The 27,619-nt window shown below is 45.0% G+C and overlaps 1 protein-coding gene across 2 annotated transcripts in view; it reads left to right on the top strand.

Moving 5' to 3' along the window:
* Window positions 1-19,444: 19,444 nt before the first annotated feature.
* The window catches only part of LOC126210260 (ras-interacting protein RIP3-like), a 64,183-nt gene continuing 56,008 nt past the window's right edge, over window positions 19,445-27,619 (top strand). For both annotated transcript variants that reach the window (XM_049939450.1, XM_049939449.1), the window contains exon 1: window positions 19,445-19,495. In XM_049939450.1, coding sequence (XP_049795407.1) covers window positions 19,484-19,495 — 12 coding nt within the window. In that variant the 5' untranslated portion in view covers window positions 19,445-19,483. The remainder of the gene's footprint in view (window positions 19,496-27,619) is intronic.

Raw genomic sequence — 27,619 nt, 5'->3', positions numbered from 1 at the left:
TGCCCCTCGTCACCTCCCCAGTTCTCCCAGCGTCCCCTCCCCCCTCCCCCCCACCCACTCCTCCCCAAACGTAACAAGTTACACCCGTCAGTAGTGTAAGATTCGAGAGTGGATGCAAGTGATCCGTGAAGACTTGGTGGTTATATTCCCTACACGGCAGAGCCATTCTACGCTGTATGCTGCACAGAACATGCCAATACAGATGCGTACATCTATACTGTATTTATGAAGCCAAATACATCAGACAAAAATGGAAAATACCATTTTATACGATACAATAAAAACTCCCTCCAAACAGGCCATGGAAGGCCCAATGACACCGACCGACCGCCATGTCATCCTTAGACGTTTTGCGTCACTGAATGCGGATGTGGAGGGGCATATGGTCACCACACCTCTGTTCTGGCAGTTGTGATTTTCTGTGACCGGAGCCGCTGTTTCTCAATCAAGCAGCTCCTCAACTACCCTCACAAAGGCCGAGTGCACCCCGAAATTACAAGGTTGAAAAGATATCGTCTCCAGCGGTTGAAACTTTCTCAAAGTCTACGGGGTGTAACACGGCGCCAGATGAAGGCAGTGAGCTATAAACCCTGCAGTCCAGATGGAATGGCTGACCAGCATGCGACAAACCTTTTTTCTTTTGGTCATCAGTCTACTGACTGGTTTGATGCGGCCCGCCACGAATTCCTTTCCTGTGCTAACCTCTTCATCTCAGAGTAGCACTTGCAACCTACGTCCTCAATTATTTGCTTGACGTATTCCAATCTCTGTCTTCCTCTACACTTTTTGCCCTCTACAGCTCCCTCTAGTACCATGGAAGTCATTCCCTCATGTCTTAGGGGATGTTCTATCATCCTGTCACTTCTCCTTATCAATGTTTTCCACATATTCCCTTCGATTCTGCGTAGAACCTCCTCATTCCTTACCTTATAAGTCCACCTAATTTTCAACATTCGTCTATAGCATCACATCTCAAATGCTTCGATTCTCTTCTGTTCCGGTTTTCCCACAGTCCATGTTTCACTACCGTACAATGCTGTACTCCAGACGTACATCCTCAGAAATTTCTTCCTCAAATTAAGGCCGGTATTTGATATTAGTAGACTTCTCTTGGCCAGAAATGCCTTTTTTGCCATAGCGAGTCTGCTTTTGATGTCCTCCTTGCTCCGTCCGTCATTGGTTATTTTACTGCCTAGGTAGCAGAATTCCTTAACTTCATTGACTTCGTGACCATCAATCCTGATGTTAAGTCTCTCGCTGTTCTCATTTCTACTACATCTCATTACCTTCGTCTTTCTCCGATTTACTCTCAAACCATACTGTATACTCATTAGACTGTTCATTCCGTTCAGCAGATCATTTAATTCTTCTTCACTTTCACTCAGGATAGCAACGTCATCAGCGAATCGTATCATTGATATCCTTTCACCTTGTATTTTAATTCCACTCCTGAACCTTTCTTTTATTTCCATCATTGCTTCCTCGATGTACAGATTGAAGAGTAGGGGCGAAAGGCTACAGCCTTGTCTTACACCCTTCTTAATACGAGCACTTCGTTCCTGATCGTCCACTCTTATTATTCCCTCTTCGTTGTTGTACATATTGTATATGACCCGTCTCTCCCTATAGCTTACCCCTACTATTTTCAGAATCTCGAACAGCTTGCACCATTTTATATTGTCGAACGCTTTTTCCAGGTCGACAAATCCTATGAAAGTGTCTTGATTTTTCTTTAGCCTTGCTTCGCAAACTGTCATGGTTCAGTCCAAGGCTGCTATCGACCAATGTGAGTGTGGTTTTGGAAGATTTCCCACATTCATCCAGTCGTACACTTAAGCAGACAAACCCAAAAAATGTACGTGGATAAACACACCTCATTAAACATTAAAAATAGTCAATGCGTGACAAAATCATGAAAAAAGTCGGTGATCTTAATTCGACTGGCCAATCACTTGATTATTTTTTATTTGCAAGATAAACAATTTTAAGCGTTTCAGCTTCAAGCCCTTTCCAGAACCATATTAAGAGGTCATCGATACAAAGTATCTCATCGATAATTTCGTTGTATATGAATACAATGGACTAGTGCTACATTAGTACGGGATACACGTGTACAACGGAAATTCTGGCGAGATACTGTGTAACGAAAACCTCTTGATATGAGTCGACCGCTGTGGCCGTGCAGTTCTAGGCGCTTCAGTCTGGAACCGCGTGACCGCTACGGTAGCAGGTTCGAATCCTGCCTCGGGCATGGATGTGTGTGATGTCCTTAGGTTAGTTAGGTTTAAGTAGTTCTAAATTCTAGGGGACTGATGACCACAGATGTTAAGTCCCATAGTGCTCAGAGCCATTTTGAACCTCTTGATATAATTCTGATTATGACAAAGCAGAAACCGCGTAAGACTGTAACGTGTATAAATTGAAAACCTGACAAGAGGGAGACTTAAATTACTTATTAAAACAGGAGAAATGAAAGTAATGCAACTGATTCATTGAAGTGATCAGAGCTAGAGTTCTGAAAGGAAACAAAGTGTTATAGATTTCATCAAAATTCGTAAAAGTTTTTCCAGAGTTCATTCCGTCTGTCTATTTCGAGAGTCATTAATGTGGCATTTTTCTTGCTTATTTCTGCTGATATCCAGTTTTCAGGGTTAACATAATATCATTTCAACAGGAATTAACTTTTGTGTGAATATTCTGTAGTTATTTGTTATGATAACTCGTTGAATACACTGGAGTTAATTATGTGAAGGTTTAATATCAGATCGTTGTATTGAAAAGGTCGGATCCAATAATACACTCCTGGAAATTGAAATAAGAACACCGTGAATTCATTGTCCCAGGAAGGGGAAACTTTATTGACACATTCCTGGGGTCAGATACATCACATGATCACACTGACAGAACCACAGGCACATAGACACAGGCAACAGAGCATGCACAATGTCGGCACTAGTACAGTGTATATCCACCTTTCGCAGCAATGCAGGCTGCTATTCTCCCATGGAGACGATCGTAGAGATGCTGGATGTCGTCCTGTGGAACTTCTTGCCATGCCATTTCCACCTGGCGCCTCAGCTGGACCAGCGTTCGTGCTGGACGTGCAGACCGCGTGAGACGACGCTTCATCCAGTCCCAAACATGCTCAATGGGGGACAGATCCGGAGATCTTGCTGGCCAGGGTAGTTGACTTACACCTTCTAGAGCACGTTGGGTGGCACGGGATACATGCGGACGTGCATTGTCCTGTTGGAACAGCAAGTTCCCTTGCCGGTCTAGGAATGGTAGAACGATGGGTTCGATGACGGTTTCGATGTACCGTGCACTATTCAGTGTCCCCTCGACGATCACCAGTGGTGTACGGCCAGTGTAGGAGATCGCTCCCCACACCATGATGCCGGGTGTTGGCCCTGTGTGCCTCGGTCGTATGCAGTCCTGATTGTGGCGCTCACCTGCACGGCGCCAAACACGCATACGACCATCATTGGCACCAAGGCAGAAGCGACTCTCATCGCTGAAGACGACACGTCTCCATTCGTCCCTCCATTCACGCCTGTCGCGACACCACTGGAGGCGGGCTGCACGATGTTGGGGCGTGAGCGGAAGACGGCCTAACGGTGTGCGGGACCGTAGCCCAGCTTCATGGAGACGGTTGCGAATGGTCCTCGCCGGTACCCCAGGAGCAACAGTGTCCCTAATTTGCTGGGAAGTGGTGGTGCGGTCCCCTACGGCACTGCGTAGGATCCTACGGTCTTGGCGTGCATCCGTGCGTCGCTGCGGTCCGGTCCCAGGTCGACGGGCACGTGCACCTTCGGCCGACCACTGGCGACAACATCGATGTACTGTGGAGACCTCACGCCCCACGTGTTGAGCAATTCGGCGGTACGTCCACCCGGCCTCCCGCATGCCCACTATACGCCCTCGCTCAAAGTCCGTCAACTGCACATACGGGTCACGTCCACGCTGTCGCGGCATGCTACCAGTGTTAAAGACTGCGATGGAGCTCCGTATGCCACGGCAAACTGGCTGACACTGACGGCGGCGGTGCACAAATGCTGCGCAGCTAGCGCCATTCGACGGCCAACACCGCGGTTCCTGGTGTGTCCGCTGTGCCGTGCGTGTGATCATTGCTTGTACAGCCCTCTCGCAGTGTCCGGAGCAAGTATGGTGGGTCTGACACACCGGTGTCAATGTGTTCTTTTTTCCATTTCCAGGAGTGTATAAGAAGATGTACTATGGATGTAAACTGAAATTTGCTTGCCGTTCAAGTATCAAAGCAATATAACTTCAAAGAACTAAGTGAATACCTATCAGTGGTTCGGTACATTTTCTGTCAAATTTAGTTCTTGAAGCACGAGACGCTTTCATTGTCACAGAATCAGTGACGTAAGACATTGTAAACTTAGAGTATAACCCAGTCTTCGATGAACTTCTGTGGACGAATGTGCTACAACATAGCGTCTACCTACACATAATTCAGTTGCTGAGCAATCTGTAGGCCCAATTTCCTCTTGATATTTTCAAGGTACTGCATTATATTCATTTACAAAGTATTCCATCTTCGATAAGCAAACGTTCGATTTTCCAATCGCATCAACAATAGTTTTTTTCAGGAGATTAGACTAAAACCTTTTGCTAAAGATAGATGCCCTGGAATTATTAGAATAATAACGCTCTTCGTCGCCTTTTTAGTTAAATGCTTTGCCCTGATTTCTTCATCCTATGCTGTTTGTCGCTGCTGATTGTCAAGTCTTAAGAGGTTTCTAAACTCATGTGCAGGATGATATTAGTCCCATTTCGCCTGTACAGGCAGGTTACGGAACGACTCCTAATCACCCGTTATGCTGGGACGAGTTAACGTCACGTACTGTGACACATTCAATTCGTACTTTGTCGCAGACTGACCTCGCGCCAAGTTTCACACCAGTTACATCGTAAATTGCTTGTACGTTCCGTGAGTCATAATTGCGATCTCTCGTCGTGATGCGGGACAATTCCACTACGCTTTCTCAATGAAGATTATGGCTACTTGCTGATCGTTTTTATGATTTCGAACTGTTTTTTCTCCATGCATACAGTGATTTGTATTTAACTATGGTGAGTGTATCTACCTTAAATATATTCTCTCTCTCTCTCTCTCTCTCTCTCTCTCTCTTCGTCTAAGAATATGGTAGGCAGATATGATTTCAGTTCGCGTTTGAAGTTAACTGTATTGTCCATTAAACTGCTTTTATAACTGGTAGGTAGATGATCATGGATTTTTGTAGCTGAATACCTCACTCCTTTCTCAGCCACACTAAGGCTGAGTAATGGATAATGTAAATCATTTCTCCTTCCAGTATTATTCCATTCATAAAATACGAATGTTACTGTTGATTTCAAACCGTGATTCTTGAGAACAAACTTCACAAGGAAGGAAATGTTCTGTGTGACTTTTGCCAGCATGTCCAACGGTTTAATAAGCAGTCTGCAAGATCTTCTAGAATGTATAAAACATGTCATCCTTATTACACGCTTCTGTCTAATAAACCCTTTTTTCCCTCAATGACGAGTTACCCCAGAATATTATGCCATAAAACATCAGTTATTGGAGATAGGAAAACGAAGTCAGCTTTCTTAAATTTTTACCTCCAATATCTAACATTATTGGTAACGCAAAAGTTTCAGACCTAAGGCGTTCAGTGAGCTCTGTAACTTGTCATTTACAGTTCAGATCGTTATCAGTATAAACAATTGAGAATTTAGGAAACCACTTTCATTTATTGATGTTGTTGTTCTTGTGGTCTTCAGTCCAGAGACTGGTTTGATGCAGCTCTCCATGCTACTCTGTCCTGTGCAAGCTTCTTCATCTCCCAGTACCTACTGCAACCTACATCCTTCTGAATCTGCATAGTGTATTCATCTCTTGGTCTTCCTCTACGATTTTTACCCTCCACGCTGCCCTCAAATACTAAATTGGTGATCCTTTGATGCCTCAGAAAATGTGCTACCGACCGGTTTCTTCTTCTTGTCAAGTTGTGCCACAAACTTCTCTTCTCCCCAATCCTATTCAATACCTCCTCATTAGTTATGTGATCTACCCATATAATCTTCATCATTCTTCTGTAGCACCACATTTCGAAAACTTCTATTCTCTTCTTGGCTGGCTGGCTCTGAGCACTATGGGACCTAACATCTGTGGTCATCAGTCCCCTAGAACTTAGAACTACTTAAACCTAACTAACCTAAGGACATCACACACATCCATGCCCGAGGCAGGATTCGAACCTGCGACCGTAGCAGTCGCGTGGTTCCGGACTGAGCGCCTAGAACCGCTAGACCACCGCGGCCGGCTTCTCTTCTTGTCTAAACTATTTATCGTCCACGTTTCACTTCCATACATGGCTACACTCCATACAAATACTTTCAGAAATGACTTCCTCACACTTAAATCTATACTCGATGTTAACAAATTTCTCTTCTTCAGAAACGCTTTCCTTGCCATTGCCAGTCTACATTTTATATCCTCTCTACTTCGACCGTCATCAGTTATTTTGCTCCCCAAATAGCGAAACTCATTTACTACTTTAAGTGTCTCATTTCCTAATCTAATTCCCTCAGCATCACCCGACTTAATTCGATTACATTCCATTATCCACGTTTTGCTTTTGTTGGTGTTCATCTTATATCCTCCTTTCAAGACACTGTCCATTCCGTTCAACTGCTCTTCCAGGTCCTTTGCTGTCTCTGACAGAATTACAACGTCGTCGGCGAACCTCAACGTTTTTATTTCCTCTGTATGGACTTTAATTCCTACTCCGAATTTTTCTTTTGTTTCCTTTACTGATTGCTCAATATACAGATTGAATAACATAGGGGAATGGCTACAACTCTGTCTCACTCTCTTCCCAACCACTGCTTCCCTTTAATGCCCCTCGACTCTTATAACTGCCATCTGGTTTCTGCACAAATTGTAAATAGCGTTTCACTCTCTGTATTTTACCCCTGCCACCCTCAGGATTTGAAAGATAGTATTCCAGTCAACATTTTCAAAAGCTATCTCTAAGTCTACAGATGGTAGAAACGTATGTTTGTCTTTCCTTAATCTCTTTTCTAAGATAAGCCGTAGGGTCATTTTTGATATACTGTTTCTATTTCTGCGGTGAGGCCTTGTGCCATCCCTTAAAGTATAATTTTCTGAGTTAATGTAGTACCATGCATCGAAACCACCTCAAGGGCGTCACAAATCTGGGAAATCCAACACAAATTTCCGTCATACACGGACAGTGGTCGTATGGGATCCGGCGTACCCAATGGAGCATGCCCGCTGAGCCACAGCTCCAGCAGCTCTGGACCAGGAGCAGCCTCTGCCGCTGCGATATAGGACGGCCGGTGGCAGCTAGACTGGCCCACTTGCACGTGGAGCCGTTTTACTGCGGGACACTATGCAGACGCTGCCTAGTCGCGGCTCTGCCACCATCGCTAATGCGTTAGTTCACAGAGCCTCTTCCATGTTGACATTGAGAGCTAAACTCCATTTCTTGATGCGTTATTTGTAATGAGTTTTCGTACGCTTGAAGAAATAAAATTTAAGTGAATCTTCTGTTTACTATATTAACGTTTTCGCCGAACATTTCCGCTCCTGTCTAGTTTTCCCACGACTACATATGCTGCACCACTCTGCAGCCCAACTCTCCTTACCATTGAGTACGAAGTCATACACAACGGCTAATTCATCACTTAGAGAGAAACTATTGATCACACAAAACTGGATAGTGATACAGTCTGTGGCGTCCGCTACCAGACATCCCAGTGGTTAGCACACTGGACTCGCATTCGGAAGGACGACGGATCAAATCCGCATCCAGCCAGCCAGATTTAGGTTTTCCACGATTTCCCTAAAGCTCTTAAAGCAAATCCCGGGATGGTCCCTCAGAAAGGGTGCGGCTGATTTCCTTCCCCAGCCTTCCCTAATCGGAGATTGTGCTCCGTCTCTAATGACCTCGTTGTCGACAGCACGTTAAATACTAATCTACTCCTACCCCTCCTCCTCCCAGAGATCCCGTAGGCAACTCTCCAGTGGGTTGGTTATTCCACTTCATAATTCATGCGTTTGCTAGGGAAAATGATTGCAAGTGAAGAATTCCAGAGGGTAGTACTAAGGTGTAGACATCGTTTAGTTCACCGATGGGGCGAAAACAGATCAAGGCGTTGGGGCAGGGTTGTACGGGGTTCAGCCAAGACTGGAGAGCAGCATCTCTCTAGGGAAACTGTATTCCAGGCCGAAATTACTGCAATCAGGGCATGTGTGGAGGAGAATATGAGTAGGTGCTACAATGACCGTAGCATCTACATCTATTCAGACAGCCAGGCAGCCCTGAAACCATTAGCAGCTCCTGCAACAGGGCTCTGGTGGAACTAGGGGGAAGCAATAGGGTGTACCTAGGCTGGGTTCTGTGGCAATGAACAAGCCGATAGATTGGCTAGGATGGGGGCAACAACTCCATTTATTGGACCGGGACCTGTCTTGACAATCATCAAGGCTATGATCAAATTAGAACTACGGAACTGGCTTTGGAAACAGCTCGTAGGATATTGGACCAAGGTCCATAAACAAAAACATGGTAAGGTAATGATGCCCAAGCCATGTTTTAAAAGAAGCTCTGTAATCCTGGGATTGAACAGGAAAGAGATCAAACTCATGACTGGACTGATGACCGGCCATGGGAACTTCAAAAAACACCTACACACAATGGGTATAATGGAAGAGGACCCTAAATGTAGGATCTGTGATGAGGGTGAAGAAAGCCGGCCGAAGTGGCCGTGCGGTTAAAGGCGCTGCAGTCTGGAACCGCAGGACCGCTACGGTCGCAGGTTCGAATCCTGCCTCGGGCATGGATGTTTTTGATGTCATTAGGTTAGTTAGGTTTAACTAGTTCTAAGTTCTAGGGGACTAATGACCTCAGAAGTTGAGTTCCATAGTGCTCAGAGCCATTTGAACCATTTTTTTTTTTTTTAGGGTGAAGAAACTGCATCACACCTAATCTTTGAATGCATGGCACTGGAGAGTAAAAGATACAGAATCTTCGGGACAACTAGACCTGAAGAAATTGTCTAACAAAAAACTGGTAGAGGGACTCCTTGCACTATTTAAGGGCACTTGTTGGCTTTACCACATATACAGGGAGCGATACCGCACGATAAACCTAGCTTCGGTGCGGACAGTGGCGGGTTAGACATAAGCTGTTTTAGCTCTCCTGTTAAAATCAATCAATCAAGGTGTAGACCTACAACAGGAGAATGACGATGGGGGAACTATTAATCAATTTCTCAGAATGTATCTTTGGAGCACCGCAGTGTATAGAAGTGAATCATGGAATGGGGGAAAACCGGAAGCGGAGAGGACTGGTGGTGTGGAAGGTTGTTGAAAATTTGGTGGACTGAAAAGAAATGAGAGCCTCTGCAGAATCGGCGAGAAAAGAAGTGTGGGAAAAAGAATGACATGAAGAAGAGGCAGGATGATAAGAGGGCTATTTTTATTTCAACCATAGATCGTTCGCGAAATTAAAACCACAGGGAAAATCCGGTGAAGCTTTGTGCAGGTGTGTTGGGCAGTGTCTCTAGAATGCCCTTCTGTCGCGTCGCACTGAATTTTATGTTCTGAGTGCATAGTAGTAGAATGTAGTGCAAAGTGCGCAATCCTGCTGATCGGTTTCGCCTGAATTCATGCAGCCCACATCTGTCATGCAGTTCCTTCAAATGGCTCTGAGCACTATGGGACTCAACTGCTGTGGTCATCAGTCCCCTAGAACTTAGAACTACTGAAACCTAACTAACCAAAGGACATCACACACATCCATGCCCGAGGCAGGATTCGAACCTGCGACCGTAGCGGTCGCACGGTTCCGGACTGCGCGCCTAGAACTGCGAGACCACCGCGGCCGGCCTGCAGTTCCTTCTTCGTGATCATGGCCGGGTACAAACACACTGCATTTGCAACAACGACGATGCTGCTGCGTTTATGATGGGAGGTGTTTGATCACCCACCACACAGCCCGGACCTGCCTCCATCTGATAATCATCTCATCGCTCACGTGAACCGCAGTATGTGAAAACAGCATTTTCGCACATACAGCGAGCTGCAGACCAGAAAAGGTAATAGGTGGAAATGATAGGCTGCTGCCTTCTATGACGAGGGTATTGGAAAGCTGTTAGCACGTTAACAAAAAAAAAAAAAAGTTCAAACGTGTGTGAATTCCTAAGGGACCAAACTGCTTAGGTCATGGGTCCCTAGACTTATATACTACTTAAAATAACTTAAACTAGCTTATGCTAAGAACAACACACACACACACACACACACACATGCCCGAGGAAGGACTCGAACCTCCGGCGGGAGGGGCCGAGGACGTTAAAAAATGTCTGAGTGAGGGATATCTAGAGAACCAACTAGAAGGCATAGCTAACTGTTGAACATTTTTGTACAGGGTTATTACAAATGATTGAAGCGATTTCACAGCTCTACAATAACTTTATTATTTGAGATATTTTCACAATGCTTTGCACACACATACAAAAACTCAAGAAGTTTTTTTAGGCATTCACAAATGTTCGATATGTGCCCCTTTAGTGATTCAGCAGACATCAAGCCGATAATCAAGTTCCTCCCATACTCGGCGCAGCACGTCCCCATCAATGAGTTCGAAAGCATCGTTGATGCGAGCTCGCAGTTCTGGCACGTTTCTTGGTAGAGGAGGTTTAAACACTGAATCTTTCACATAACCCCACAGAAAGAAATCGCATGGGGTTAAGTCGGGAGAGCGTGGAGGCCATGACATGAATTGCTGATCATGATCTCCACCACGACCAATCCATCAGTTTTCCAATCTCCTGTTTAAGAAATGCCGAACATCATGATGGAAGTGCGGTGGAGCACCATCCTGTTGAAAGATGAAGTCGGCGCTGTCGGTCTCCAGTTGTGGCATGAGCCAATTTTCCAGCATGTCCAGATACACGTCTCCTGTAACGTTTTTTTCGCAGAAGAAAAAGGGGCCGTAAACTTTAAACCGTAAGATTGCACAAAACACGTTAACTTTTGGTGAATTGCGAATTTGCTGCACGAATGCGTGAGGATTCTCTACCGCCCAGATTCGCACATTGTGTCTGTTCACTTCACCATTAAGAAAAAATGTTGCTTCATCACTGAAAACAAGTTTCGCACTGAACGCATCCTCTTCCATGAGCTGTTGCAACCGCGCCGAAAATTCAAAGCGTTTGACTTTGTCATCGTGTGTCAGGGCTTGTAGCAATTGTAAACGGTAAGGCTTCTGCTTTAGCCTCTTCCGTAAGATTTTCCAAACCGTCGGCTGTGGTACGTTTAGCTCCCTGCTTGCTTTATTCGTCGACTTCCGCGGGCTACGCGTGGAACTTGCCCGCACGCGTTCAACCGTTTCTTCGCTCACTGCAGACCGACCCGTTGATTTCCCCTTACAGAGGCATCTAGAAGCTTTAAACTGCGCATACCATTGCCGAATGGAGTTAGCAGTTGGTGGATCTTTGTTGAACTTCTTCCTGAAGTGTCGTTGCACTGTTATGACTGACTGATGTGAGTGCATTTCTAGCACGACATACGCTTTCTCAGCTCCTGTCGCCATTTTGTCTCACTGCGCTCTCGAGCGCTCTGGCGGCAGAAACCTGAAGTGCGGCTTCAGCCGAACAAAACTTTATGAGTTTTTCTACGTATCTGTAGTGTGTCGTGACCATATGTCAATGAATGGAGCTACAGTGAATTTATGAAATCGCTTCAATCATTTGTAATAGCCCTGTATATATGAAGATAGTAACTGTTCTCGAAAGAACAGATACCACTGATAACCGTGCAGCTCCTCTAGAATAAATGATAATTAATAAATGATATATCTGTTCTTTCGAGAACAGTTACTATCTTCATATATAGTTAAATGGCTACCCGGCCATTGATCTTCGTCTGTGCGAATGCGCACAGATTGCCCGAACCCTTACGGGAATCGTCACCTTAGTGGGCGCGAGTAATGAGTGGATGGGCAAAGTATCTATAAGGAACATTACGTATGTAGATTGTGGACACTTGGGAATGTGAGTCTCACGGGAAGCGTGCAAGGGATAAGTCCCTGAAGTCGCGCTTTTTATCTGTGTCCTCGGTGGCTCAGATGCATAGAGTGTCTGCTATGTAAGCAGGAGATCCGGGGTTCGAGTCCGGGCCGGGGCACACATTTTCAGCTGTCCCCATCAAGGTATCTCAACAACACCTGTCGGAAGCTGAGGGCCTCAATTATTTATCATTTAAAACTGTTTTGATTGTCACTGTGGTTTCCATTTCGCGAGCGATGGGAGGTTGAAAAAAATTGGGCGTCGTATAACATGCATTAAGACATCGGGTAATAACTTCCCTCAGCTTTCGTATTCTCCTGACATGGCAGCCAATGGCTGAGGGTAAAAACTGTAGGTGAAGACACAGATTAGAACATATCCAACGAGTAACTGATCACGTTGTGTGCAAGCAGCTTGCGATGTCCGCCCCCAGTAGCAAAGTGGTCAGCGCGACAGAATGTCAGTCCTAAGGGTCAGGGTTCAATTCCCGGCTGGGTCGGAGATTTTCTCCTCTCAGGGACTGGGTGTTGTGTTCTAATCATCATCATTTCATCCCCATCGACACGAAAGTGGCGTCAACTCGAAAGACTTGCACCCGGCGAACGGTCTACCCGGCGGGAGGCCCTCGTCACATGGCATTTACTCCGGGATGGAGGAATTGGCACAGGAGAATGCGGGAGGCCGCATCAAAGCAGTCGGAAGACTGATGACTGAAAAAACAATGGTGTCGTGCTAAGATTATGCTCGCAAGAGGCCAGGAACATTCTACCGAGATCTCCTTATGCGGGCTGTCAAGCCGAAAAATAGTGGAAATGTGTGCAAGGCGGTGTTTTTGCTCCACTACATTGCATCATCTCATTCTGCAGGGTCTCTGTCAAACATGCTGCTTCTTTGGGCTGCCAAATTTTCCCTCAGCTCTCGTTTTCTCCTGATATGGTAGCCAATGACTTCTTCCTCTTTCCTTGGACTAAGAAACTGTTGCGTGGCAGGCAGCTCCAGAGTACCAGGGAAATTATTTTCGAGGTGGAACCTTTCATGGACAGTCAACCTGGGCAGGTACCATAGCCAAGTTTCTTGGTCGCAGTTTAAGTTTTTCGGGGTGATAATTAACAGTTTGCGACTAATGCTCATAATGTAAATGTGACGTGATGAAGCAGACGTCGTTCACGGTATTGCAGGTTATCCATTTGAACGAAACACGGAAAACGTGGCTGCTTTAAGAAGGCACGTGAACGATACTAATCTACAGGTCAAGGTGTCATACGACTTTCTTTATTGCACAAATAGTATCAAGACAAGAAAACAAAACGTCATTCATAAAGACACTGATTCTGTGCGACGCTATGTACTTTACGGCTTGCCCTGTAAATGTCTGCTCTCCCTCTGCATCCAGAAGACGTGTGTCGGAAGTAGTAGTATCTTTCACGGCTGTTGCTGCAACGTCTTCTCCAGGAATTTCAGCAGTAAGTGTACAACACCTCTCTTGTAGCGTTTATCACTGCGATGGTTGAGCAACCCCGCTACGATCTGGCGCTGAGTAATCAAACTCGTACCCAAATGTGCCGCTGTTCTTTGCATCTTGTGTATCTTTTCTATTACTCCTACCTGGTAGAGGTTCCAGTGTGATGCGCAGTACTTTTATGTGTAGCTGCACTTTATTTATTTACTATGACAAGATAATGGCGAACAGGCCCTCTCTTACCTCTGATCAGGTATTCCACATATTTTGTACTTGCTATTGCCTGCATCTTCATTAGCACATCAGTGGTTTTGTTATGATTAGTGATGCTGAGTAGGGAAACTATTGTATCTGCTACAACATCAGTTTCCCTCCCGTGTCTGCAAATGGTTCAAATGGCTCTAAGCACTATGGGACGTAACATATGAGGTCATCAGTCCCCTAGACTTAGAACTACTTAAACCTAACTAACCTAAGGACATCACACATGTCCTTGCCCACTTAAACCTATTTAACCTAAGGACATCACACACATGTTTTTTGCTCGCGTATCATGTCATTTCTGGAAACACAGAATCTACTCTGTAGGAATCAACATGGATTCCGGAAACAGCGATCGTGTGAGACCCAAATCGCATTATTTTTTCATGAGACCCAGAAAATATTAGACACAGGATCCCAGGTAGATGCCATTTTCCTTTATTTCCGGAAGGCGTTCGATACAGTTCCGCACTGTCGTCTGATAAACAAAGTAAGAGCCTACGGAATATCAGACCAGCTTTGTGGCTGGATTGAAGAATTTTTAGCAAACAGAACACAGCATGTTGTTCTCAATGGAGAGATGTCTACAGACGTTAAAGTAACCTCTGGCGTGCCACAGGGGAGTGTTATGGGACCATTGCTTTTCACCTAGTAGATAGTGTCGGAAGTTCCATGCGGCTTTTCGAAGAGGATGCTGTAGAATACAGAGAAGTTGCAGCATTAGAAAATTGCAGCGAAATGCAGGAAGATCTGCAGCGGATAGGCACTTGGTGCAGGGAGTGGCAACTGACCCTTAACATAGACAAATGTAATGTATTGCGAATACATAGAAAGAAGGATCCTTTATTGTATGATTATATGATAGCGGAACAAACATTGCTAGCAGTTACTTCTGTAAAATATCTGGGAGTATGCGTGCGGAACGATTTGAAGTGGAATGATCATATAAAATTAATTGTTGGTAAGGCGGGTGCCAGGTTGAGATTCATTGGGAGAGTCCTTAGAAAATGTAGTCCATCAACAAAGGAGGTGGCTTACAAAACACTCGTTCGACCTATACTTGAGTATTGCTCATCAGTGTGGGATCCGTACCAGGTCGGGTTGACGGAGGAGATGGAGAAGATCCAAAGAAGAACAGCGCGTTTCGTCACAGGGTTATTTGGTAAACGTGATAGCGTTACGGACATGTTTAGCAAACTCAAGTGGCAGACTCTGGAAGAGAGGCGCTCTGCATCGCGGTGTAGCTTGGTGTCCAGGTTTCGAGAGGGTGCGTTTCTGGATGAGGTATCGAATGTATTGCTTCCCCCTACTTATACCTCCCGAGGAGATCACGAATGTAAAATTAGAGAGATTCGAGCGCGCACGGAGGCTTTCCGGCAGTCGTCCTTCCGGCGAACCATACGCGACTAGAACAGGAAAGGGGGAAATGGAGGTAATGACTGGCACGTAAAGTGCCCTCCGCCACACACCGTTGGGTGGCTTGCGGAGTATAAATGTAGATGTAGATATAGATCCATGCTCGAGGCAGGATTCGAACCTGCGACCGTAGCACCAGCGCAGTTACGGACTGAAGTGCCTAGACCCGCTCGGCCACAGCGGCCGGTTCGCATGTCTGCCTGCTGGATAAGCAAAGCTCGTGATGTGCGCCCTACTTTACCTCCTCGGAAGCTGTCCCAACACACGATGCATGGGCAGGCGCAGCTTTACTGCCGACCAATTCTCACAGAGGGGGACGAGCAAGGGCGTGCTTCTACGCATCGTGCTATTGAAGTAGCTATACACCGTGTACATTATGCAACAAATAGTGTGCAACTACGGATTAAACAAACTGAAAATTGCATAAGCATTGGATTCATACCTTTCAATCATATCACACAGCACATATCAGACAGTAAAACAACTTTCACAAATATGATAGACGTCAAAAGTCAAAGAGTAAATTGCTTTTTCAAAACGTAAATATTTTCCACAATTCTCGTAATGTTCTTCAAATTAGTAAATATCTTGAACCACACAGTGTGTTCACCCTTAGCGTTCAAGGTATCTTCATACCAAGTTTCCTCGAAATCGGTTCGACAGATTGGTCACGAAAACGTAACAAACAAAGTTACATTCACATTTGTAATATTATCATAGCTACGATATATTTTTTCCATGATCCGATTTTCATGAGGTAAAGCCTGTATGGTACCCAAAGCTATTGTCAACCTACCTGTGAAAACCGCGTGAAAGAGAGATTACCGCGTTCAAACAGATCAAGAGACAGATCCGACGGTTTTACAGATTTGATATTAGTATAGATTTCACTCATTGCTATAACGTACATGTACAATAGAATTCAGTATTTGGATATTACATCAATAGAGCAGAAAAATCTAGTTTTATATTCTTTCGAGAAAATGTAGGAATAAAGGCAAATGACTGGAAGGTACATATTAAACTTTGAGAGCTAAAAGCAATGGACGCGAGAGACGGGGTAAAGGAAGGAGAGCAGGAGGAACATACTTAAAACAACAAACGAAGTTTGCGGCAAAATAGCTGACTGGGGAACAAAGAAAGAAGCGGAACTGAGGGCAGGTAGTTCAGAAATGGCTCTGAACACTATGTGACTTAACTTCAGAGGTCATCAGTCGCCTAGAACTTAGAACTAATTAAACCTAACTAACCTAAGGACACCACACACATCCATGCCCGAGGCAGGATTCGAACTTGCGACCGTAGCGTGAGGGCAGGTAGGCTTTCTCTTTCGTTTACAGTGGAATGAGATGTACGTAATCTTTGACCCAATATGCTGAGGTGCTTGCGCTGTGAGGAGTCGATGAAGTAGACACACGGTGTGGCCGCCACGAAATTGCCCGGGAGCAATCAACATAACTAGGTGTAAGATGCAATGACATCGTCAAATAGGCGGATGATGCATATGTAACGCACAGGGCTAGTTCTGACCGACTAAGGTGTTCACACCAGTGCCGTATCGGAGTCGCTCCATGTGATTAATCTCCACCGTGTAATCGAACAGTAACGAGTCGTTCGGTCGGTCCCTGTGCAGGGGGTTAGATCTGTGTACGTCAATGACCAACAGCCAGTGTCTGTACCTAACATCGATCCGCACGTTTCCTCCACTTCACTGCAGTCTTCTGGCGTTGCTGGCTACTTTTAGACAAGTCCATATTCCACGACAGTCTTTATGGAGCATCCGATAACGACCACTTCGTTAGTACCCGATGTGATCAAAAGTATCCGGACACCTGGCTGAAAATGACTTACATGTTCGTGGCTCCCTCCATCGGTATTGCTGGACTTCAATATGGTGTTGGCCAATCCTTAGCCTTGATGACAGCTTCCACTCTCTCAGGCATACGTTCAATCAGGAGCTGGAAGGTTTCTTGGGGAACGCCAGCCCATTCTTCACGGAGTGCTGCACTGAGGAGAGGTATCAATGTCGGTCGGTGAGGCCTGGCACGAAGTCGGCGTTCCAAAAGATCCCAAAGGTGTGCTATAGGATTCAGGTCAGGACTCTGTGTGGGACAATCCGTTACAGGGATGTTATTGTCGTGAAACCACTCCGAAACAGGTCGTGCATTATGAACAGGTGCTCGATCGTTTTGAAAGATGCAGTCGCCATCCCCGAATTGCTCTTAGACAGTGGGAAGCAAAAAGGTGCTTAAATCATCAATGTAGGCCTGTGCAGTGATAGTGCGACGCAAAACAACAAGGGGTGCAAGTCCCCACCATGAGAAACACGACCACACCACAACACCACCGCCTTCGACTTTTACTGTTGGAAATACACACGCTGGCAGATGACGCTCACCAGCCATCGGATCGCCACATTGTGTACCGTGATTCGTCAAACGGTTCATATGGCCCTGAGCACTATGGGACTTAACATCTGAGGTCATCAGTCCCCTAGAACTTAGAACTACTTAAACCTAACCTAAGGACATCACACACATCCATGCCCGAGGCAGGATTCGAACCTGCGACCGTAGCGGTCGCGTGATTCCAGAATGAAGCGCTTAGAACCGCTCGACCACACCGGCCGGCCGTGATTCATCAATCCACACGTTTTTCCACTGTTCAATTGTCCAATGTTTACGCTCCTTACATTAAGCGAACCGTCGTTTGGCATTTACCGGCGTGATGTGCAGCTTTTGAAGAGCCGCTCGATCATGAAATCCGCCGGCCACGGTGGCCGAGCGGTTCTAGGCGCTTCAGTCCGGTTCCGCGCGCCTGCTACGGTCGCAGGTTCGAATCCTGCCTCGGGCATGGATGTGTGTGATGTCCTTAGGTTATTCAGGTTTAAGTAGTTCTAAGTTCTAGGATACTGATGACCTCAGATATTAAGTCCCGTAGTGCTCAGAGCCATTTGAACCATTTTGAACCATGAAATCCAAGTTTTCTCATCTCCCGCCTAACTCATAGTACTTGTAATGGATCCTGATGCAGTTTGGAATTCGGAGTGGCCGAGCGGTTCTAGGCGCTACAGTCTGGAACCGCGCCACCGCTACTGTCACAGGTTGGAATCCTGCCTCGGGCATGGATGTGTGTGATGTCCTTAGGTTAGTTAGGTTTAAGTAGTTCTAAGTTCTAGGTGACTTGATGACCACAGCAGTTAAGTCCCATACTCTCAGAGCCATTTGAATCATTTTGCCTATTACACATTACGACCCTCTCCAACTGTCGGCGGTCACATATCAGTCAACAGGCGAAGTCGGCCAGAACGCTTTTGCGCTGAACGTGTTCCTTCACGTTTCCACTTCACTATGAGATCGGAAACAGAGGACCTAGGGATGTTTAGGAGTGTGGAAATCTCGTGTACAGACGTGTGATAGAAGTGACACCCAGTCACCGGAACCCGTTCGAAGTCCTTGAGTTCCGCGGAGCGCCCCATTCTGCTCTCTCACGATGTCTATTGATTACTGAGGTATTAAAACACTGAAAACCCGCCTCGATTGCAAAAAAAAGCACCTAGTGTTAAGTGAACCCAGGATTCGGCGTAGATAACTACTCCTTCTTCAGAACAACAATAAAACCCACAAGTGCCTAAGAAGACCTTTGTCAATGATTAAAAGTACATCGAAGCTATACATTTATGAACGACAAAGAGAAGGAAAACACAAACAGTATATATGTACAAAGTCAAAACCACAACTTAATGGTGTACGCTCCACCTCACACCGGCCTATGTTCGATGGGCCATGACCCGCCATAAACTGATTACTGAGGTCGCTAATATGGAGTACCTGCCAGTAGGTGGCAGCACATTGCATCTAAAATGTGAAACGTATGTTTTCGGGGGTGTTCGGATACTTTTGATCTCATAGTGTATGTGCATTAGTTCGAGGACCCTTCTAGAAAACTGGAACGGTTTACGTGTGTGAGTTTTCCTCGCGTCGCTCGCTACTCTTCGCTGTGACGGCGACCTCGCGGCTGCAGGCTGGATCGCCGCACAGCCCTACGGGCTGCGTCCGAAGCTGCGGCTCGGATCCCCCCCTCCGCATCTCGCAGGGACGCCGCAGACGTGAGAAGCACCCTCGGCCCCCACTACAGCGGAAGGCCTTCCGGCCGCTATATAACCGGTCCCTGGACTCCAGGCGCGCCTCACTGGACCGCAGGCAGTGCACAGTAGACGCAGCCCCATCTCCAGACGCCATGAAGATACCGGTGAGTAACAGCTGCGCTGCCCCGTTAACTTTCTCCGTATCCTGTGACATAGGCTTACCACTCAGTGCACCTGACGACGTGCCTCTCTAAAGTCTGGTTAGGATTCCTACCCCTCGCTTAGACTTTACAGATACCGTTAAAGCCACGGATAAAGGCAATAATGTACAAGCAGAGGTTCGTTACTTCCAAAAAGCACTTCACTCTATTCCGCACCTTATTAAGGAAAGTAGGAATATAGGAGCCATCAAACAAAATTTGTGACTGGACTGAGGAGTAATGAAGCGAAATGTTGTCTTGGATGGAGTGTCGCTAACAGAGGTAGAAGCAACTTCAAGTGTGCTCCGGCTAAGTGCTCACAAAGGAAATAGATACCTTCAGTGAGTGCTATCATTGTGGATATTTGTGATTCAATCAATATAGATCGGTTAATATATTATATTAATATATTGAGTAATCAATAATTCAAAAACAGTCTTAATCGCATTTATTATTATTGTACCGCCGACCGGTTTCAAACCGACGTAAGGGTCATCTGGGCGTTTACGCCATTGGTCGACTGCTGGTGGTGTCACTCTGTAATGGTACTTTGACTTCCGCGCCTCCGCCAATACAAAGTTATATTTTACGATCGCGCACGCAGAAGAGCGCTGCGCCAGCGACCGATTTTGTAAATAATTTTGTTCTTTTTTTTTACTTTTGCGTAGCTTTTTTGTTTTTAAGAACGAATGGATGTCTCTCTCTCTTGTCTTGATACGAAAGACGTGTATTTTCCCGCTGTGTTGAATGTGCTTTTGGTGAAAAATTAAAATTACATTACAAGGCGATGTTGTTTCAATAGATAATGAGAAGATAATAATAAAAAAGTAACACCACAACTCCTGTCTACATAACGGCAGGAAACTATGTTATGTAGACAGGAGTGACACCACCAGCAGTCGACCAATGGTGTAAACGCCCAGAAGATGACCCCTACGTCGGGTTGAAACCGCTTGGCGGTACAATAATAATAAATGCGATGTTTTTGAGTAATTCATTAATCATACTAATCGCTGCTTCATCTCCACAACCATGTTGTCCAAAAATCAATATATTGAGTGATGTGGATCGTTTATTGTTTATTCACAAGTCTGATGGGATCCTCCCTGTCCATCGCTTTTCGGGACCACACTAAAAAAAAGGTTAAGGTGATGGTTCTAATGCTTCATGTTCACATAGTCTTCCCCAGACTTGAGGACAACGTACAGAACGTTCACACAACCACGTGGAACTGTCAGGAAAGTCCTTCTTCAGGATTATGTTCAACACGCGTGTCACATCGGCTTGTCGGTTCTGTCGCCTAAGCGTCAGCTTTTCATGCGAGTTTTGCATTTTGTCGTTTTGTGGCAGGTTCTTACTGGTAACACCAAGTTTCGTCACCGGTGCTCAATATCTCCAGAAAAGAACTGCCCACGCGTTGCATTTTAATCAAGTCGCGGCAGGTGTCCACGCGTCGTACAGTTTGTTCGGGAGTCAGGCAATGTAGGATTAACTTTGCACATACAAGGTGCGTCTGAAAAGTACGGTGAATGGTTTCAGAAAATAAAGATAACAAGAGTTACAAATGAAGTAGCTTTACCGTCCTTCAGAGTGATCAATTTCAGCTACAGCAAACTTCTGACGTCGCTTGTAAGGTAATTGCAAACTGTGAGTAAACGCGTCTTCTGGAATCGTTCGAAGCATCATTACAGAAAATGAGACGTAGTGCTGCCAGTACGACTCGGAGGCAAAGCGACAGTCAGCGACATTGTGCTCATCATCTTCCTTGCCTTCCAAAAAGCGTCGCCTGACAAAATCCAAGTTCAAGTTCAAGATGACGCTGATCCCTTTTCTCCATAGAAACGGCTCGAAGCATCTCGAATTTCTACGCGAGGAAGGCAGGGAAGCCGATGAACATAGTCCAATTGACTGTTGTTGCTTGGTCTTCGGATCGTAGTGGCAGCACCAATTTTCATTACCTTCAATGATGTGGATATCCAACAACGCGTTACCACGACGCTTCGAGTTATTCCACAGAACGTCTTTGCTGACAATTTCCAACAGCTTTACAACCTGTGTCAGAAGTGTGTTACAGCTAATGAGGCTTACTTTGAAGGTCAGTAAAGGTATTTTGTTTCTAATTCTTATTTCTTTCATTTCCTGAAGCCGTTCACCGAACTTTTCAGACTCACCTTGTACTCTTCTCTGCTTCAAAACATTCTGCAGAATGTCTTGAACAGTTGATTTTGAGCTATTGCTCGATTGCTATTTCTGACGCGATAACAATGATACATTACGGCCGCACGTCCACTATCTAACATTGCTTGCTCACTGATCAAATGCACATCTATTGTTTACACTTGTTAGTTCGAGCTGCCACCGTAGTGCATTGCATCTCTCTTCGACCTCTGCATGATTCAGCACTTATTTCGAACTATTGGCAAGGAAGAAACGTGCAGTTGGTCCATCATTCGTCAGACGTTCCTCTTGTCTTTCGCTTCTTTGTCGTCTTCTGTAAAGGTATTGCAGTTCAGGTAATCTGTAACACTTTCTTGAATGCAGATTACTTGCAAGTTAAAAGTACATACCAGAAGAGGAACCGAACCACTCATTACCTAATTTCTTTCCTTACAACTATATGTAATTTGACAGGTTACTTTTAAATGACCTATGCCAGTTCCAATCCGAAAGAAAGCAGGTGTAGACAGATGTAAAAATTATCGAACTATCAGTTTAATAAGTCACGGCTGCAAAATAGTAACTCGAATTCTTTACAGACGAATGGAAAAAACTGATAGAAACCGACCTCGGGGAAGATCAGTTTGGATTCCGAAGAAATGTTGGAACACGTGAGGCAATACAGACCCTAAAACTGATCTGAGAATATCGATGAAGGAAAGGCAAACCTAGGTTTCCAGCATTTGTAGACTTAGAGAAAGCTTTTGACAATGTTGACTGGAATAGTCTCTTTCAAATTCTGAAGGTAGCAGGGGTAAAATACAGGGAGCGAAAGGCTATTTACAATTTGTACAGAAACCAGATGGCAGTCGAGGGGCATGAAGCGGAAGCAGTGGTTGGGAAAGGAGTTAGGCAGAGTTGTAGCCTCTCCCCGATGTTATTCAATTTATATGTTGAGCAAGCAGTAAAGGAAACAAAAGAAAAATTTGGAGTAGAAATTAAAATCCATGGAGAAGAAATAAATACTTTGAAGTTTGCCGATGACATTCTAATTCTCTTAGATACAGCAAAGGACCTGGAAGATCAGTTGAACGGAATGGACAGTGTCTTGAAAGGAGAATATAAGACGAACATCAACAAAAGCAAAACGAGATTAATGGAATGTAGTCGAATTAAATAGGTGATGCCGAGGGAATTAGGTTAGGAAATGAGAGTCTTAAAATAGTAAATGAGTTCTGCTGTTTGGGGAGCAAAATAACTGATGATGGTCGAAGTAGAGAGGATATAAAATGTAGCCTGGCCATGGCAAGGAAAGTGTTTCTGAAGAAGAATAGTTTGTTAACATCGAGCATACATTGAAGTGTCAGGAATTCTTTTCTTATAATATTTGTTTGGAGTGTAGCCATGTATGGAACTGAAAAATGGACGATAAATAGCTCGGGCAAGAAGAGAATAGAAGCTTTCGAAATGTGGTGCTACAGAAGATTGATGACGATTACATGGATAGATCACGTAACTAATGAGAAGGTACTGAATAGAATTGGGGAAAAGAGGAATTTGTGGCACAACTTGACTAGAAGAATGGATCGGTTGGTAGGACACGTTCTGAGGCATCAAGGAATAACGAATTTAGTATTGGAGGGCAACGTGGAGGGTAAAAATCGTAGATGGAGACCAAGAGATGAACATACTAGGCAGAATGTAGGTTGAAGTAGGTACTTGGAGATGAAGCTTACACAATATAGAGTAGCATGGAGAGCTGCATCAAACCATCCTCTGGGCTGAAGACCACAACAACAGCTCCTGCCCCAGCACACTGCTTGGCGAAGTGAGTTCCCCCTCTCCTATAGTTCTGCGAAAGCCTGCGTACCCTCGGCTCACCCGGTATGATTTCTCTGAGCCTTGTTACAAGTCACCTGTCTCGCATTCACAGAACTCCTCACCTCTAAAGATAGCCCTTAAAACCAAATTGATGTAGTCAATGCTGTATTAGATTACAGAATGTTGAAAAGAGGAAATTAAATCAGCTCATATAATCATTGTAATAATGTCGATTGTGTGAAACTAACTACCCTCCAGTCACATTATTAAAGATACATAAATGGAAATGACTTACCATTTATGATCGTGAAAGTGATACGAAATAGGACCATCACGAGAAGTCAGTAGTAGCAAGCTAGCCAAATGGAAAATATAAGACTTGTCACAAGGGTTCTGGGAGAGGATGATGCATACAAGATGCTAGTACAACCGATTGTAGATGGTCGTTCAAGATCCTGGAGTCCTTACCATGCATATCACAACAGTCACTGAACAAATCTGGAAATGCACAGTTAACCAGTTTATAATATTTGGATACTGAGGGGTTGTAGTGTTAGTGATTCTTTTGTCATGGTCATCGGCAATGAGATGGCGTGTGGGAGACCTGTTTGTGTACCCTCTGTTTTGAGTCTGCAGGCAGTAACTGTACCGAGTTTAAAGATTAACAGTGTTTGCAACATTCATTGTAGGGTACAGCCTTGCGACGCTGACGAGTATGTATCCCGCTGAACAACTTCAGCCATTTGTGGGGTCGCATTGTGGGCCTGTGGGAAATTTGATGGATGTATCGAGACTGCTAAACAGGCTGGGCACAATGTATGGATTGTGTGTCACTGATTTTACGGTGGCCTATGGAACATTCCCACGCCTATAGACCAGGTCCTGGACGCCAGCAAATTACGGACGCATGTCAACATGGAAGTATTATACAAGCAGCGGTGGCCGACTGGACATCATGCAGGGACGAAATCCGGGCACATTTAGCACTTGCTGTGTCATCAGGGACCACGGTAACCGTCTGCATGTAGCAGGATTAAGATCATCGTTCCTCTGGTCAGGCTACACCACGACACTATCAAGCATGGCTACAATGGTGTCGTGAAGGAGTTGACTGGAAAGTGGAATGGTCTTCAGTAATCAGAGTAGGTTCTGCCTGTATCACTTAAATGGACGAAGACTTGTATGGCGTATGACAGGTAAACGGCTCATTTCAGAGTGCATTCACAGACGACGCACAGTTGCCATTCCAGTCTTCAGGATGTGGGTGAGGGTGGGGGGTGGACAACAGTTACAATTCACGGTTACATTTGCAAGGGCCGCCAACGCCGTGCTGCTACCATTTGTTCGACAGGAAGGTGATGTGATTTTTTTCTGTGCGACGAAACACCTCCTGCTGCAAGACGCAGTGCCCCTCGTCGTGTACAGCAAGTGCCCTGGCCAGCAACATCCGCACAGCTACCGCCTATTAAATACTTACGGGACATGATGAAATGGGAACTTACTCGTTCTCCGGAACTACTGCCAAACTGGGACAAAAGGTGCAATATGGTTGAAATAATCTGGGCTTACACATTACTTAAACAAACTTACGCTAATATAACACTCACTTGACGGAAGGTCTGTTCCTAAAGACTGGAAAGTGGCACATGTCACACCAATATTCAAGAAAGGAGATAGAAGTAATCCATTGAAATACGGACCCATATCACTGACCTCAATTTGCAGTAGTATTTGGAGCATATACTGTACTCGAACATTATGAATCGCCTTGAAGAATATGACTTATTGATACATAACCAACACGGATTCAGAAAGTATCGTTCTTATGCAACGCAGCTAGCTCTTTATTCCCATGAAGTACTGAGTGCTGTTGACAAGGGATCTCAGATCGGTTCCATATTCTTAGATTTCCAGAAGGCTCTTGATACCGTCCCTCACAAGCGACTATTAATCAAATTGGGTGCATATGGAGTATCGTCTCAGTTGTGTGACTGGATTCGTGATTTCCTCTGAGAGGTCACCGTTCGTAGTGATAGACGGCAAATCATCGAGTAGAACAGAAGTTATATCTGGCGTTCCTCAAGGTGGTGTCATAGGACCTCTGCTTTTCCTGATTTACATAAATGATCTTGGTGATAATCTGGGCAGCCCCCTTAGATTGTTTGCAGATGACGCTCTAATTTATCGTGTAGTAAAATCATCAGACGATCAATCCAATGACAAAACGATCTAGAGAGAATTTCTGTGTGGTTAGAAATGTGGCAATTGGCACTAAAAAAAGAAAAGAGCGAGGTCATCCGTATGGGTACTAAAAGAAATCTGATAAATTTTGGGTATACGATAAATCGCACAAGTCTAAGGGCTGTCAATTCGACTAAACACCTAGGAATTACAATTACGAGCAACTCAAATTGGAAAGACCACATAGATAATATTGCGGAGAAGGTGAAACAAAGACTGCGCTTTGTTGGGAGAACACTTAGAAGATGCGACAAACCCACTAAAGAGACAGCCTACATTACACTTGTCCGTCCTCTGCTGGAATATTGCTGCGCGGTGTGGGATCCTTACCAGATAGGATTGACGGAGGACATCGAAAAAGTGCAAAGAAGGGCCACTCGTTTCGTGTTATCGCGCAATAGGGGTGAGAGTGTCACTGATATGATACGCGAGTTGGGGCTGGCAGTCACTGAAACAAAGGCGGTTTTCTTTGCGGCGAGATCTATTTGCGAAATTTAAATCACCAACTTTCTCTTCCGAATGCGAAAATATTTATTTTGACAGCCACCTACGTATGGAGAAGTGATCATCATAATAAAATAAGAAAAATCAGAGCTCGAACGGAAAGATTTAGGTGTTCCTTTTTCCCACGCGCCATTCGAGAGTGGAATGGTAGAGAAGTAGTATGAAAATGGTTCGATGAACATTCTGCCAGGCACTTAAGTGTGAATTGCAGAGTAACCATGTAGATGTAGATGTAGAATACACACACCCATGCGGGAGGGAGAACTGGAACCTCCGACGCGCAAACCGTGGCAGGGCGCCCAAGACCGCGCCGATACACCGCACGGCGGGCATCCTTTATTGTGACGTGTATAATACATTCGATGTCAGTTTATTACCAAATACTTCTACAACCATGAACCACGTTTGCCTCACTTGTGAAAATGACCTCATCGTTGATTGTGTTTCATACTTTTGATGCATTGTCTGTATAGACGTATGAATTTTTCGGACATGCATGCTCTGAAATGAGACATTGCGACTCCAGAAATACGACGGTCCTCTGTAGGCCTTCATGCAGTTCGCTGCCTTCTGCGCTGCAGACAAGAACATCGTCTGCGAACGGTCTCATAGAGCTCTTTATGCACTACAGCATCTGTATATACTGCAAACGACATTCGGCCTATTGCGATTTCTTGGTGCACTTCTGAAATTGCCTTTACGTCTGTTAATCACGTTGAGAGCGACGTGTTGAGTTCCAGCTGCAAGTAAGTCCGGAATCCAGTTACACATCTGGTCCGGAACTCGGTAAGCTACTTTATTGTCGCTAATCGACAATGTGAAGATATAAGAACACGACATCATTCTGGGAGCCTTTGTTTACGGCGCTCAGAAACTCATGAGCCCGTAGATAGAGCTCTGTTTCCCAAGTTTCTGGAACCCATTTTGATATTCAGTGATGTGATTTTTCACTCTCCTAAACGTCACAGTAAATGAGCGTAGAACGTGTTCCATAATTTTACGAGAAACTGACATCAGTGATGTAGGCCTATAAGTATGAGCTTCTGTCCTGCGACTATTGTTGGAAATGGGAATGAACTTCGCTTTTTCCGGTCGCTAGGGACCCTTCGGTACTCCCAGCGATCTACGATAAACTACTTTTAGAAGGGGGGCAACTTCTTCCTCGTAACCTCTGTGGAGTATTACAGCCGTCTCATCTGGTTATGATGCGTTTCTACTATTAAGCGAGTTTAGTTGCTTTTTCACTCCGCGATCTATCTCAATATCTGCCATTTAGGCCGGCTAAATAAACATATCTTAATCGCATATAAAATGTCTAGGATTACTGGTAAAGTGGACAAAGCGAAACGGCCAGTCGGCTTAGTT

Source organism: Schistocerca nitens, chromosome 10 (assembly GCF_023898315.1).
Source record: "Schistocerca nitens isolate TAMUIC-IGC-003100 chromosome 10, iqSchNite1.1, whole genome shotgun sequence".
Taxonomy (NCBI): Eukaryota; Metazoa; Arthropoda; class Insecta; order Orthoptera; family Acrididae; genus Schistocerca; species Schistocerca nitens.
This window is presented reverse-complemented; position numbering and strand designations above follow the sequence as displayed.